Here is a 14,780-nt window from a genome sequence, read left to right as displayed (position 1 = left end):
AGCATTATCACACCTTATTATCAATATATGTAGAATAAACTGTAATCGATATATTGAGAACTACTTGTTCTACCGTTTCTAAAAATAAAATATTCAAGTATACTTCTTTAAGAATTAAGTGTTGAAATGCATGTTATCCCCTTTTTGAAAAAGTGAGCTTTTAGCAATGGCAACTGCTAGCTAAGACAAACTACTACATGTACTCCAAGAAAAAGTAAGAACAGAGAATTTAAGCCTAGGGTTAAGCTTTAAAAAATACATTTTAGTTTAACATCTTTCCTAAATAGCATTGTCATGGCAGGCTTATTTTCAAAACCGGCTTATTATTAAATCGTGTTATGTATAGCTAATTCTGATTAACTAATAACATTAACCTGCTATGTTATGGCCCCTCTCTCAATGTACCTGTATACACACACACTGTTGGTCACTGATGATCCTACCCAGAGGAGATGAGTTATGTCATCGTAACTCAGGGACACTGGTGTGTCTATACCTAAGTGTTGTGTCAATAAGAGTGACAGAAAGTGGCCATCTTGGTCAATCATTTGCACTGAGTTGGTGTTATCATCACACATCACATCAAGTCTCCTAGCGGTGCCAGTCCTATAAATCCTAATGGAGGACCTGTGTAGGAGAATCGATGTCTTCCTCCACGTTCTGTCACTACTACATGTTCAACATCAGACACAATAACATCCACATTACGGTTTTCTGTGATACATCGAGGTCTGCGATAGAGTCTCTTCACTCTGTTGCTGTTTTGTATTGTCTGTATGAGCTGCCCTCTGTCATTGTAACGTATTACCTTGGCCATTTCTATATGATCATCTCTTTACATTACAACAAGTAAATCTCCATTTAAAGGAGAACAGAAGACACAACTTGGTTTCCATATTACTGTTATCTGTATCAGTGTTGACCTTGTTTTGTTATCTTTGGATAATATGTTTATGTTGCCATCCCAGTCTATATAGATAAGATCACCAGTCAAATTCACGGTGTGTACACTCTTAAGATCTGAAACATTAAAACCTGCCATACGATCTAGTGTATCACCTTCTGCGTTTATTAACATGATATTGGTCATATCACTGACCCAGACCTTGTCTGATGTTACACGGGAAATGTGCCTTGCATATCTAACACCTTTCACTGTGACAGATCTTTGTAACCTGGGGGAAGACAACAGGTACAGCGGATCTTCATTTTTCAGAATTTCTCTAACAGTCTCTATGATTTGGAATCCACTCAATGACCTTATCACATCCTCCAAATTGATTTCTTCAGTCAAGGAGAGCACGATATGTTGTGTAAGAGTTGGGGTACCCTTTAACCTAAGGACATTGGTTTTCTTCAGAAATGAGAGGAATTTCACTGGTTTATTTGCTAATTGTTCAAATCTGTGTTCATCGCTCTCTATTCTGGGAAATTGTCTGTCCATTCTTTTCTTCTGTTGTTGTAACCTTTGCATCATAAAAGATTCTTGTGTGAATCACATATCGAGGTGTCAATTTGATTCTTAAGTCTCTCAGCTTTCGTAAACATCTCTGAGTGCCTATAAGAGACAACAACGGGATTTTTTATATCAAATTTGATTCTAGCCAGGTGAAAACACCTCTCATTGATAATATCACTTCTAATGTCATGAATGTTAAGAATGTTAAGATGTTCTCTGTGATACTGACGACTTGTCTGATGCCCAGTACTTTGTGTTTTCTGTGTTCTTTACATTCAAAACAGACAGGAAGGTCACATGATTGACAAAATATTTCATACATTCTATCTGGGTGTTTCACACATGCCTCTTGTTTTGTGATATACTCATACTTCTCACGGTAAATCTCAACGTCATGAAAAATTGTATTTAAATTAATTACATGTCTCTCTTTACAATGTAGACACAGGTCATGTTTACATGTGTTACAGTAGAATTCTGTGTCGCCCTGACATTGAAAACACAGTCGTACTTTACACTGGGTGCTGAATCCTAGCACCTCCATTATATTGATGGCATATGTTACATGTAGAAACACAATCTGCTAATATATAAAATAACAAATTAAACACATTTTTTTCAAGATAAATAAACGTATCTTGAAAAAGAAACTACCTATAAAATACCAAATACAGGTATGTGTACCTTTTTGTATATTAATATCTGTGATAGCAATCACAGCAATAATTAAAGACAATGAATATAGAAGAAAACGAAACAAGCGCAAATCCCCATGCTTACAGGTCAGCTGCAGCTATCAAGCGTTATGACATGCTTTGATAAGATTATATCGAGTTCAATATGTACCATATATTTATTAGAAATATCACATTTGTATGAAAATAAGCACAACTTACCTATCCGCCTCTATCTTTTTCAAAAATCTTGCTGTTTTCAGAGCTGTAGATATTTTTTTGTTTACAAGGGGATATACATGGCTGTACTCGTACATGTACATGCCATGCAAACTTAATTAAGCCTAGGTCACACAGTCACGGTAGTAGACACGGATTGCAACGGTTCACCCCGATTTTATAAACCGTATGAAATCGTAATGCTAATACAATTTTTGGCGCAAAAAACAAACGAAATGGTTATTTCAAGATTAATGACCGGTTCCACAAGGTTTGGACATGGTTTCATTAAGGACCACGTCATTCACGCCACGGACACTGTTACAGAAAACCACGGTATCCCGAATTGATACCTTATAATGCAATAGTCTCACTAGTGATTGCTAAGCTACGATTACGGCCAATCAAGTTAATGCTACAACTCCCCACGGCTCTTGTTGTCACGAATGATGAAGCTCTTGCCACGAATAATGAAGATTTTTAAAGACGTCTCACGTCTAATCAAGTAGAAGACATTGGGGAAAATGTAATCGTAATTAAGTTTCTCTGTACATGAGCGCAAGCAATAACATTTTTCAAAAAAAAAATACCGATATAAAGAGGGATCATTGAGAAATCAAATATTATATTTTCATATCTTATTTTAAAATAAAAGTGGCTCGTTCTTATTTTTATATCCTCATAAAAGTTGCCTTATTTTCAGATAACTGTTATATATGAGAAATACATGCAGATGTGTTAAAAGTTATGGAAATTTATTGAATATTTCTTGATGTATTCTATATTAACATTTAAGTTTATTCACTTTAACAAGAAAAATCATTTACAATGTGTTTTCATTCAATATTTGCTCCTTGATTTGATCGGGAAATAACGGGAAAATCTGTCGACAATTGGTCTTACAGTTAGTATTAAAAATGTCAGTCAGCTTTTGACTTAATGATTTATTGAATTTTCTGACAAGGTCATTGTTTTGACTAGAGAACTTACGAAATTATGATTTTAAACAAGACTGTTGATATTCTTTTTCATAAACTTGTTTGTAAATAATAAGGGTATGATCTTCGATATGATTAAGGACAAACACTTTGCTTTTGGATATTCAAGGTTTTTCTGAATGTTTAAGCAGACACGAGTCAGCTTAATAGAACTATTAAGCGGTTCTCTTGTAGTCAGGACACAGTTATCTGTCAACTAGAATTCCAGACATGACATCCGAACAGTGATAGTTGTCAATTTTCTCTTCCTCTTAAAAAATTGAACTTTGGAATATCGTTTAATGAGCCATATTTTCAAGGCCGTAGTGTCATCTGAAAGTACATAGTGAGAAATTTTTTGTTTTCATTAGCTGGGATTGAATGTGTTGTTGGGAATCCTTCCTTATACTTTCATAGTTACTGCTCCATGTTTGTCAACAATGAAAGCGCATCGATACAAAACATATGGTTTGACAGCCATCGCGACGAAGGTCCATCGGCAATAGTTATACCCCCCGCTTGAAAAGCGGGAGGGTATATAGTGATCGGGATTTCCGTCCGTCTGTACGTCTGTCCGTCCGTCCGTCCGTCTGTCCGTCCGTCCGTCCGTCTGTCTGTCCGTCCGTCTGTTACGCTTTTTCTCTTATCCGCAACTCCTCTTAAACTACTGAGTGAAATTTAATGAAACCTTCACAGAATCTTTATTACATATTGCCATTGTGCACCTCCTATTTTACTTTTTTATTCGACACATATTTTAGGTTTCCCAGAGCAAAACATGGACATTGCCATTTTTTGTTTACCTATGACGTCACATAATAGAAGCTTCTGGATAACATATGATTGGACGAGTTATTCCTCTTTACACATTACCGTAAAACAATATATAGCAACACATCGACATTATGGGAGGCGGGGGGTATCATTTAGTGAGCTCATTGCTCACAGTACCTCTAGTTTTTCATTCATTGGGGTTGATGGGTAGACCCTCTCTTTTTCGGTTTATTTTTGGATGATGACTTTACAAATCTCACGGGTACCTGAGAAAAAGTGTTTGGAAAAACTCTGAAATTGTACTTAAATGAGTTGTAATTGTCTCCTGATGCAAGAAGTAAGGTTACACCAGTTTTAACTCATCATACCCAAACTGGTCTTCTTTTCCTTCTTCCGTCTTCCCTTGTATATGTATACAAAAATTGTGCCACAACAATGAAGTTCTTTGCTTTCTGTCTGTTCAACTACAGGTGCAGATTTAGAAGCTAAATCCTGTGCTCATGGTCATCCGTACAGTTATGAACAACAGATAACAATGACAAGAAAAAAATGTAAAAAAATGGGTAATAAATAAATGAAAAATTGTAAGCTATCGTATCCAACCGTAAAATTGCCTTTAAAGCACGTGATAAGACGTCTAAACCCTTATTGCTGCCGTAAGTACGGTTCGCCGCCATTATTCCTGAGTCTCTATATTGTTTCCTTGTCGTTTTCCACTACAACCGAGACCAAATGTGCGAGGTTTACGGTAAGTTACGGATCTTTTGTATATTCGTATATTTTCCTACTGCAGTTGTCGAAATTCTTGAGTAAGCGTAAACCAGTGTGTCATGGATGACCCCGAAACATCACGAAAGTTTATACGGTGGTCACACGGTGATGGTAGGCATACAGTACGGGATAACTATATGATACACAAGAAATGAAGTTGCATCGCCGTTTTCCACGACTATTTTGAACAGTTCAAAACAGTCGTAGCAATTTATGGTTCGCTCAAGAGTAATCCGAGTTGACAGGGCTCACTACGGTGATAATAACAGACTGACTGCGGATGTCTGAGATTTTCACGGATCCCTACATCGTAGCTTACAGTGATCTAAAATCGTGACAGTGTGACTCGGACTTTACAGTGCAATATAACGCCAAGTTCTCCAGAATTTTTTTTTCAAATATATTTTTTTTTTGAATTTATACTAAAATACAAACTAAAAACTAAAAATTGAGGTTAGTGCGCTTTATTTAGCACCACAGAGCAATTAATACGACCTTTTTGGACTGTAATAACGTCTTAAAACACAAATCAATTTGTCAAAGTTTTCATATTTTTACTTTTATCCAGATTATGAATTGCAACAGAGACAGTCTTTTTGTCATCTTGAATACTTCACACTTACATTAAAAGAAATTGGGCACATTAGATAAACAGTTGGCAGAAATCATTGACACGAAACAATTCAGATTTCCAAAGACCATATTGTTTACTGGACAAACGCCACCAAATGCTTTCCCATACAATCCAATACAAATTTGAGCCCCTGTTACTGATACATATATTGAAATTTGTGAAAATGATCTATTTGCCGTGAACGTTCGAGATATTCTTGAAAACAAAACATCTCAGAAAAAATATACCGTGCCGTTGAACATTTACTTTCAAATTCCATTAGTTTAATTTACAACAAGGTTCGTTCACCACCAAATGAAAAGCTCAAACCAAAATGCATCCCTTCCATCACATTTTTACCTGTAACATATATATATCTCAAAAAAGCCCAAGTCTTGGTCTTTTTATCACCTTTATTTCACACTTCAAACACATAACAAGTCTTTTCTTTTTTGACCAATCACGCGCCAGGTAGCATTTTCTTCTCCGCACAGCTTTGGATGTCAAAAGTGTCTACGCCCATGTATTTGTTGATGAAGGAGTTTTTTCCAACTTTTCTTATAAAATGAACCTAGTTACATCATGGGAATGGATTTCTGTTTTATGTTTATATGTAAATAATTTTTTAAAATAAAAGGTGTCCTGAAAGATAAATATCTATGCTAAATTCGTTTGATAGAATGTAAAAATAGAAGTCTAACACTTAATAATTTTTTGTGCTCAGTTTTAAAATGCATAGAAATCATAGAATGTAACTATAGAAGTCTAACAATTTTTTGTGCTTAGTTTTCAAATGCACTGAAAAGAAAGAATGTAACAGAACGATGAAAGTGGTTTTTTTTTTAATATAATAAATATTTTTCATTGAGTGAAATGTTGTACTTACAAGTTTAAGTATGTTTATTAGGTCTTTCCACCTTTCTGTGGAAAGACCTCTTGAAATGCTTATGTGTCTTATTTTATTTCTCACCTTAGCTTTTGAAACCGTAAGACTTTATAGCTCACGATACTGGATACTTAGTTATTCCGAAAAACGACCCAAGAAGTTAGAACTTTAAACCCTTACGCAGTTATTGTCCCTTTCAACATAAAGCTTGTTATCACTACCCCTCCGTAGCCATAAATTGCAGAAGTTCAAAACCTTCACCAATGTCTTTGGTTAATTTAGATAACTCTTCACTCTATCATTGCGAAAATTTTCGTTGACCCCTTCGATGAGTTAATGCCCCTGAGAGGTTTTGAATATTACAAATAATTAAAAATTTTCAAAATGAGAAGTCGTAGAGACATGGGACTAACTGCATAAGAATTATTAACCCTTGACCTTGAAAATTATGCAAAGGTCAAAGTTCAAGGCCATTCCAAAAATGAGAAATAAAACGTTTTTATACCTCTTTTGTCTTTCAACATCTACTTAATGTCTTTGCATCATTAATATGTACTCGTAAAACTATTTCAAATATTTTGTTCCTGTCCTCTGAGATTAACCCTTTTAAATGTTATTGCCCCTTGTGCGAAAAACCTTGTTATCGCTACTCTTCCGAAACCGTAGATCGTAGAGACACCAAATCTTTGTTAATGTCTTAAGGGTCTTAAGGCATAACTTTATTGTAGAAAAGCTAAAGGATCTGATGACCACTTATATTTGATCATTTACAGTGCTTTTTTCCAAAAAAAAAAAAACAATTGGGAAAACAGTTAGAAAACAAGATGTTTGTTTGTGAAGCAATGATGCTCCAGAATGGCAGCGTTTTGTGAAGGTTGAAGTTTCTGACCCATGACTTTGAATTCAAAAAGAATATATTAGGAAATAACTGTCGTCTAATGTGGTACTTGTGACCGTTAAGGTCATTGGCAAAGCACGGTTTCAAGAGAAAAAAAGGTTTAATACATAAGTTTTTTTCACTTATGAAAACAGTCATTGAGAGTAATCTCCCGTATGGAATTCTCTAGACGGTGAAAACAAATAAAGCGTATGTTACAGACTGAGAGGTAAAAAAACCACGTGTGTTTTTTATCGGATATATTCAACTCTATAGTAATAAAAAAGAAAAGCAGTGATGGTTTTTTTTACATTGTGCTGAGAGGGTAGGCAGTCAAAAGGTCGTCATTTAGAATAGGAACATACATGCAGAGAAGTGCAAAGATGTTACATAATTATGCTGAAAGTGGTGATAGCTAGGAAGACCGAATGAGAACATTTCTATAGATTATATGAAGGAAGCACCATTAAATTAAAGTTAATGATAAATCCATGACAAAATGTTTTACTACAATTTGTTTCCAATAAAGTAAATTATAGAATAGAAACAAACATCCAGTCTCTTGATCATTAAGAATAATAATTAGGTGTGAAGGGAAGCAACTCAAAATTATAGAACAGTGCTGGTATTTCATGTGTCTTGTTTCTATGTTTGCATTTTTAGCCAAAGTATATGCATGTCATCGGAAATGAGGATACAACAATGTATTTTATCTATAAAATTTATAAAATAAATGGGTTTTAGAGAAAACGTATGGTTAAAAATAATATAGGTCAATTTTATCAATATTTTACGTAAGAAATGCATTGAGAATTGTAAAAACATTGATTTGAAAAAAAATTAACTTTAAGGATATCTAGCTTGATGGGTTAAAAGGACCTGAATTAAACATGTTTGGTACCATTTAACGTGTTCAAAAGTTTTTGAAAAGTTCTATACGAAAGCTAAAAACGTTGCCAATGTCGTAAATGCTGGTTTAATGCTCGCAAACAATGTTTCACCGGCAAAAAAGATGTTAACATCCGTTAAATCAGCAACAACGGTCCCAAATACCAAATTAAAAGATAGTTATTCCCATTATAAGGCAATCTATGCATTTTGTTTGTTGTTTATATCTTATTTTGTAGAGTTTTGTTAAATAAAATACGTCAAGGGGGTTGTGTTCTTGTGTCGCTCTTTTATGACCTCACAATGCAAAGATTTGTCTCTCGTTATCAGTGGTTAATGCTCGTTTTACTGCATGAAACATCAGTGTATTACAATTCATTCTGAAAGTACTGTAACAGTGTATTATGCTTTCTGCCTGCAATTTCACAAAGTCATATGCTGATGAGGTCAAACAATTGACTTTTTCATGTTCTGCTTCAGAGTTTCTCAAATGGTGTAAACAGTTTGACAATTTTTTTTAAATGATTTATGATGGACACTTGATGTTATATGGGATACATATATGAAAAAGTCATATTTCATAATATGTTGGTATACGGGAACGTATACATCGTAATTTTTAAATACATGGTTCAAGCATTTTTTGATACAGAGAATACAATGTGCATATTTTGGTACAGTGTATATATCAAATTATGAACTGCAGAAATTTTCAGAAACAGGAAGTTAAAAAATGACATCCAGCATCCAAACAAGCTTTATATGATGTTTTTTTTTAATTGAGGAAAAGGGTAAAGTGACAAGCATGCTTTTATTTTTACGAAAAAAAAAATACGAACAATTTATATAATATCACTTAACATGCTTAACATGCGTCTAATTTTGTGTTCAAGCAACCTTTAACATGTACATGTAGCTCTTCTCCTAATTTCAATGCCCCGTTTCATCATGTAATTGTGCGAAAAAGTATCTTATTACTAGTACTAATTGCAGTTACCAGTCAGATTAAGTGTTCTCTCTCAATGTATCTGTTACAAACACTAAGCTGTTTAACAAAAATCCTACCCAGAGTAGGTGAGTTTTGTCATCATAAAAAAGGACACTGGTCTGCTTATCAGTTGTTGTGGTGTCAATATCAGTGACAGAAAGTGGCCATCTTTGTCAATCATCTGCACTGTGTTGGTGTTATTAGCACTCACCAGAATATGTGACATCACGTCTGTACAGATTCCTTGAAGTGCAAGTCCTGATCCTGATGGAGGTCCTGTGTAGGTGAACCGATGTCCACCTCCACGCTCTGTCACCACTAAACGGTCAACATCAGACACAATAACATCCCCATTACGGTTCTCTGTGATATATCTAGGTCTCCTAAACAGTCTGTTTTGTACTGTCTGTATGAGTTGTCCTTTGTCGTTATACCGTGTTACCATGGCCATTTCTATAGGATCACCTCTATACATCACTACATATATGTACAAGTAAATCTCCATTGGAAGGAGAGCAGAATACACAACGTGTTTCCCATGTTTCTGATTTCTCTATCAGTGTAGAAATAGTTTTGCTATCTTTGGATAATGTGTTAATGTTTCCATACCAGTCTATAAACACTTAACAAAACTTCTAAGTGTTCACTTTAATAAATGTTTTTATTTAAAAACTACTTTATAGAATGGTATGATATTTTCAAATTATTACATCAAATGAGTCTTCTCAACAATTTTAGAAAAAAAATTCAATATCACTGATGAAAACCTATGTTCCGTGACGAAGCTTAAAAACAATAAATCTGTACTTTGTGGCACGTGTTTTGTGTAATAAGCATCTATTTGTGATCATTATCAAATTTTAAAAACTGGTTTCACTAAAAAACACAAAACATTGACATAATGACCATTCAGAAAGAAGGTAGGGCCTTTGGAATGTTGATATTTGGACCATCTTTATACCACGTTTTACTCACTTTTATTTTAGTGATTAATTGTACTTGATATTACTTTTAAAAATTATCAAACAGTATCACAACCCATTTAAACACATTTTTCTACAGGCTGTGATCATTTTTCATCACGAATTTATCACAATTTGAAAGTTTTTGACAAAATTTTACCACACCGGAAGTGACTTTGATCTTCTTCTGGGGAGAAAATTTCACGTCACACCAAGTTAAAAGAATGTAAAAATGTCCTGAAAAATCTTAGAAACATGAAAGCAAATCATTTCAATCGTACGAAAATTATAGGAAATCGGTTCTCGTAGCAGTCTTATATCAGCTCCAGCAGTCTGAATTATCCTTAAAGCGGTGCACGTACGTACTAAACACCCAAGGATATTGACCAAAAGGCATTTGTGTGACAATACACTGTCAAATTCCCGGATCTGAATCCAATTGAAAACAATTGGGATTTTAAAAGAAATGTCACCCCCCCTTTTCCTCACAATTTTCAATGGTTTGAAAAGATCTATGCAGTACATGTAGATGAGGTAGCAGATAGACCAATCTCGTTTCCAACAATAAAGATTGCCTTGTAGTGTTTAGAGCGAGTCGTAGGTCTTACTCAATCGAGATTTTTTTGTGTGAATTTTCATTTTGAGGGTACATCATTTCCTTGACACTTTGCTTAAAATTCTGACGAGATACTTTCATGAAATTTACGCAACATCCAACTTAAATATGCATCATTAACCGAGAATGAAAGAATTTTATTTAATGTTTGCATTTGTTTTTTAAAACTTCAAAAATGTTAGGTGAACACTTAGAAGTTTGGTTCAGTGTAGATAAGTTCACTAGTCAAATTCACGGCTTGTACACACTTTAAATCTGAAACATCAAAAACTTTCAGACGATATAGTATATCACCTTCTGTGTTTATTAACATAATATTGTCCATATCACTGACCCAGACCTTGTTTGGTGTCACACGGGAAATGTGCCTTACAGTTCTAACATTTTTCACTGTGACAGATTTATGTAACATGGGCCTAGACAACACTTACATCAGATCTTTATTTCTCAGATTTTTCTTGCAGTCCCTATGGTTTGGGCTTCACTTATTAGCCTGATGATATCATCCAAGTTGATTTCTTCAGTCAAGGATAACAAAATATGTTGTGTAAGAAGTAGGGTACACTTGTCCTTAAGACATGGGTTTTCTTCAGAAATGAGAGGAATTTTACTGGCTTTTCTGCTAATGTTCAAATCTGTGATCATAGTTCTCTATGCTGGCAAGGTGTCCTTTCATTATTTTATTCTTTTGATTTAATCTTTGCATCATAAAAGATCTCTGCTTCATTTTAATATCACATAACAGAGTGTCTATAAGGTTCTTTAGTCTCTGGGCTTTCATTGACATTTCAACTTACTTTCTGAGATTTGCACAGGACAATTTTTTACATTACGAGGGTTGTTCAAAAATTATTGAGACATTGTGAATATTTTGCATTCTAATGAACGTCTTTCAGTGAAAATTGGCATATACGTTTGACATACACTAAAAATTAATAAGAGCAAGAAATATTTTACAAATATTCAATATTTTCTCTTCAGTGGTATATAAAAGTTTCAATAGTAGGGGTACCCGGAGCAGTCACGGAATTAGATATTGAAAATATGTAACCACAAAATTCTAATTCTTCGTGGATCCATAATGAGAGCAAAAATAATTCAGTTTAAGTGTTCATAATTTTTCAGCTTTGGTTCAAATTCATGTTGTGAAAATTTGATAGAATTTTGATCAGAAATACGGAGATCATAAATAAATTAAGCGCTGTAGAAAAATCTGCTAACAACGAAAAAATTAATTTTGGCGTCAAGGGCGGAGCAGCCATCATACCTAAAATTTTGTGTAGCGTAATGTAGAACTCTTTTCAAGACTGAACGACCTGCTAAAACAGTAACAACGAGAAAAAAAAATGATGATTAAGGTTTTGCTATTTCATTGGTTTACAATTTTTTAAACAATTAATTTAACTAGATAAAAATTAAAAGACAGTATTGATATTGTTACGGTATTTAACCCGCCTTGCATAAATTGGCACTGCATGATTCTAAGTCATCCTTTCCTATAAAAGTACATTTTTGACTGGGTTAGGAACAGCATATATTTTTAAAGATTAGTTTAAGAAAAGAGAATGTTTGAATTGTGTAAAGTTATATATCTAATAAGGAAGAAGGAAGAGTATTAAAGGCTTCCCAATCGTTTCACATACGAAACAATCTACGGCTAACGTAACGTTAAATGACGTCGCGAGCTGCTCCGGATCGATAGACATATGTACATTTATTACTTCACCGAAACTTATGTAATTATCGTAAGAATTAGAAAATTTGCTTAAGTGTTTTAGTCTTTTTTTTTAAGATGTTGATGAATTTTCATGAAATTATCTTCGTCCTTTATGGAGTAAATGTAATTGTCTCAATAATTTCCGAACAGCCCTCGTAGATTTGATTTATGGCACGCCGATTGGTTCAAAAATATTTTCTGCACGACCTTGAACAAAAATTACATGAGCAAGTCAAAACTTACACTTAGTGCGGAAAATACACACAAAGTTATTGAAATTTGCCCAAACTATACTAAAACTACACAATCAAGAAAATATTTACACGATATAATGAGAAAATTACACAAACGTAAAAACGAACACTGTACAAGTGAGAATACAACATCGACATAATATACGGCGCATCCTCATTTCGACATTTCATTAATATTCATTAGAGAGCAGCTCAGTGTGGCTTGGATGCTTAAAACGTTATAAAAAGAGGATGAGTAATGTGTTAATTAACAATATTTATTCAATCTTTTTAAAAAAAAAATCAGTCTTTCAGAATTACGCTAGACTCTCAAGAATATGCACATGCATATAGATTAACACCCCTCTATTAAAAACATTCTACACAGTTAGGTATAGAAAACGTAAAAAGGGTTGCATATATATTATCAGTTGCGTGTTTAATTGTTCGATTTCTTATGTCATTCCTCTAAATAGCACTATCTTTCGAGGGTTCAAAACAATGATAATATCATAGTAAAGGTAAATAAATAAAAAAACAGCGTGAGGTAATACAGGAGAGTTAATAAAGTTTATCTCCTCTGGATAAACTATGTTATTTTAGCACATAAGTAGTCAGTATAGAAAGATAGACAACTCTTACTAGTCACATTCATTAAACTGGGCATGCGCAAGGAAAACTTCCTTTTTCCGGTTGAACAAAAAAGCTGCTGGTACCAAAAATTTAACTGAAGAAAAAATTACTTGCATCTAAGGCATCACGAAGAGAAAGTCAAAGAAAGTTTGTTTAATTAATGAGTTATTAATAGGTATCAATGAATTGAATTGATTTATTTCAAAATTTAGGGGTTTTTAGTCACGATTTATCAGATTAAATATTTGGAAAATGTTCTCGACCTTGCTCATAGGTCAGCCATGAAAAAATGAGTCGGAGTAGAAAATTATTTAATTAACTCGACAAGGGAAAGTTTAATTTATTTAGCTACAATAAATTGTAATAAATTTTGGAAATAAACAAAAAAAAAATAAATAAAAAAAATAAAATAAAATAAAAAAAAAATAAATAAATAAAAGACAGGAATAAGTTTAGTTGTTATGAATTGTAATTTGTGCTTGCATTATATTTAAATAAATAATAGGAATATTACAATTAATTATTTTTTAATTAACATTTCTTTTGTTTTCGAGCCATGTTGAGAGCCAATAAAACCAGGGCATCGAAGGGCAAAAGTCCATATGCCCGCCCAGTATCCAGGACATCCACAGGGCATAGTATTGTAGCCTCCACGGTGACTACTCAAGCATCCACAGTAGCTTCGACGTCCATTGAACCCATCATAACGACATCAGCCACCAGTCATTATTCCCAGGCAGCTATGTCAGTGCCAACAAGAACTTACATGGTCAGCCAAGAACCGCTTATTCAGCCAGTATCACTACAGCCTGTCTACGAGACTGCAGACATCCTTACTCCTGTTGTGTAGACTGTACCCACCCAACAGACAGTGGAGCCACAGTTGCCTGTGCCAACTACTAGCAATACAGCAGGTATAAATTGCATGGTTGAATTAGATAGGTCTACACCTTTCCAGAGTGTAGCATCAATGCTTGGTGCTCATGTCTCTCAAGCATTGAAGGAAAAAAATTGGAATAACGAGTATGTTGCTCTGAGCAAACTTTTGATCAAAGAGCCAGTTTCAGATATACAGCATCACATTGTTTATCTTGATGGTTTAATTCAGGTTAAACCAAAGCACAAAGATGAAAAAAATTATGTCTATTTCACAATAGACTGATGCCTTTTTAATTTTTGCTTCAATTTACTGCGCCAAGCACTCTGCACAAGCTATAAATTTATTTCGTTATATGGCAACAATTAGAAAAGGTGCAGAGCGTTCATCTACGTCTTATGGTTGGAGGGATTATGACATCCAGTTTAGGCTGAAAAAATCAATTGATTCAAATCTTAACTTGGGTTCGGTTGATGCTGAATTTTCAGGGTGTTTGCGAAAAACACAATTGTCAGTTTTTGCATATTTGTGTGAAATGTAATGGATCGCATCCTTCTTTACATTGCAGATCTTCCCAGAATAACAATGTCAAACAATTTCCCCAGTCTAGGCCCAC

The 14,780-nt window shown here is 34.1% G+C and overlaps 1 protein-coding gene across 1 annotated transcript; it reads right to left on the bottom strand.

Moving 5' to 3' along the window:
- Positions 1–9,199: 9,199 nt before the first annotated feature.
- Positions 9,200–9,601, bottom strand: LOC134244517 (uncharacterized). The gene has a single exon (XM_062726780.1). The coding sequence runs from the start codon at positions 9,599–9,601 to the stop codon at positions 9,200–9,202; it is 402 nt and encodes a 133-aa protein (XP_062582764.1).
- Between the last annotated feature and the right edge of the window lie 5,179 nt (positions 9,602–14,780).

Source organism: Saccostrea cucullata, unplaced genomic scaffold, assembly GCF_032062105.1.
Source record: "Saccostrea cucullata isolate Sc308-1 unplaced genomic scaffold, CSIRO_AGI_Scuc_v1 ctg294, whole genome shotgun sequence".
Taxonomy (NCBI): Eukaryota; Metazoa; Mollusca; class Bivalvia; order Ostreida; family Ostreidae; genus Saccostrea; species Saccostrea cuccullata.
The sequence above is the reverse complement of the archived record's forward strand: the minus strand, read 5'-3'. Positions and strand labels throughout refer to the sequence as shown.

Coding starts and splice junctions, on each gene's coding strand:
- LOC134244517 (XM_062726780.1), bottom strand. CDS start 9,601: ATGTATAGAGGTGATCCTATAGAAATGGCCATGGTAACACGGTATAAC.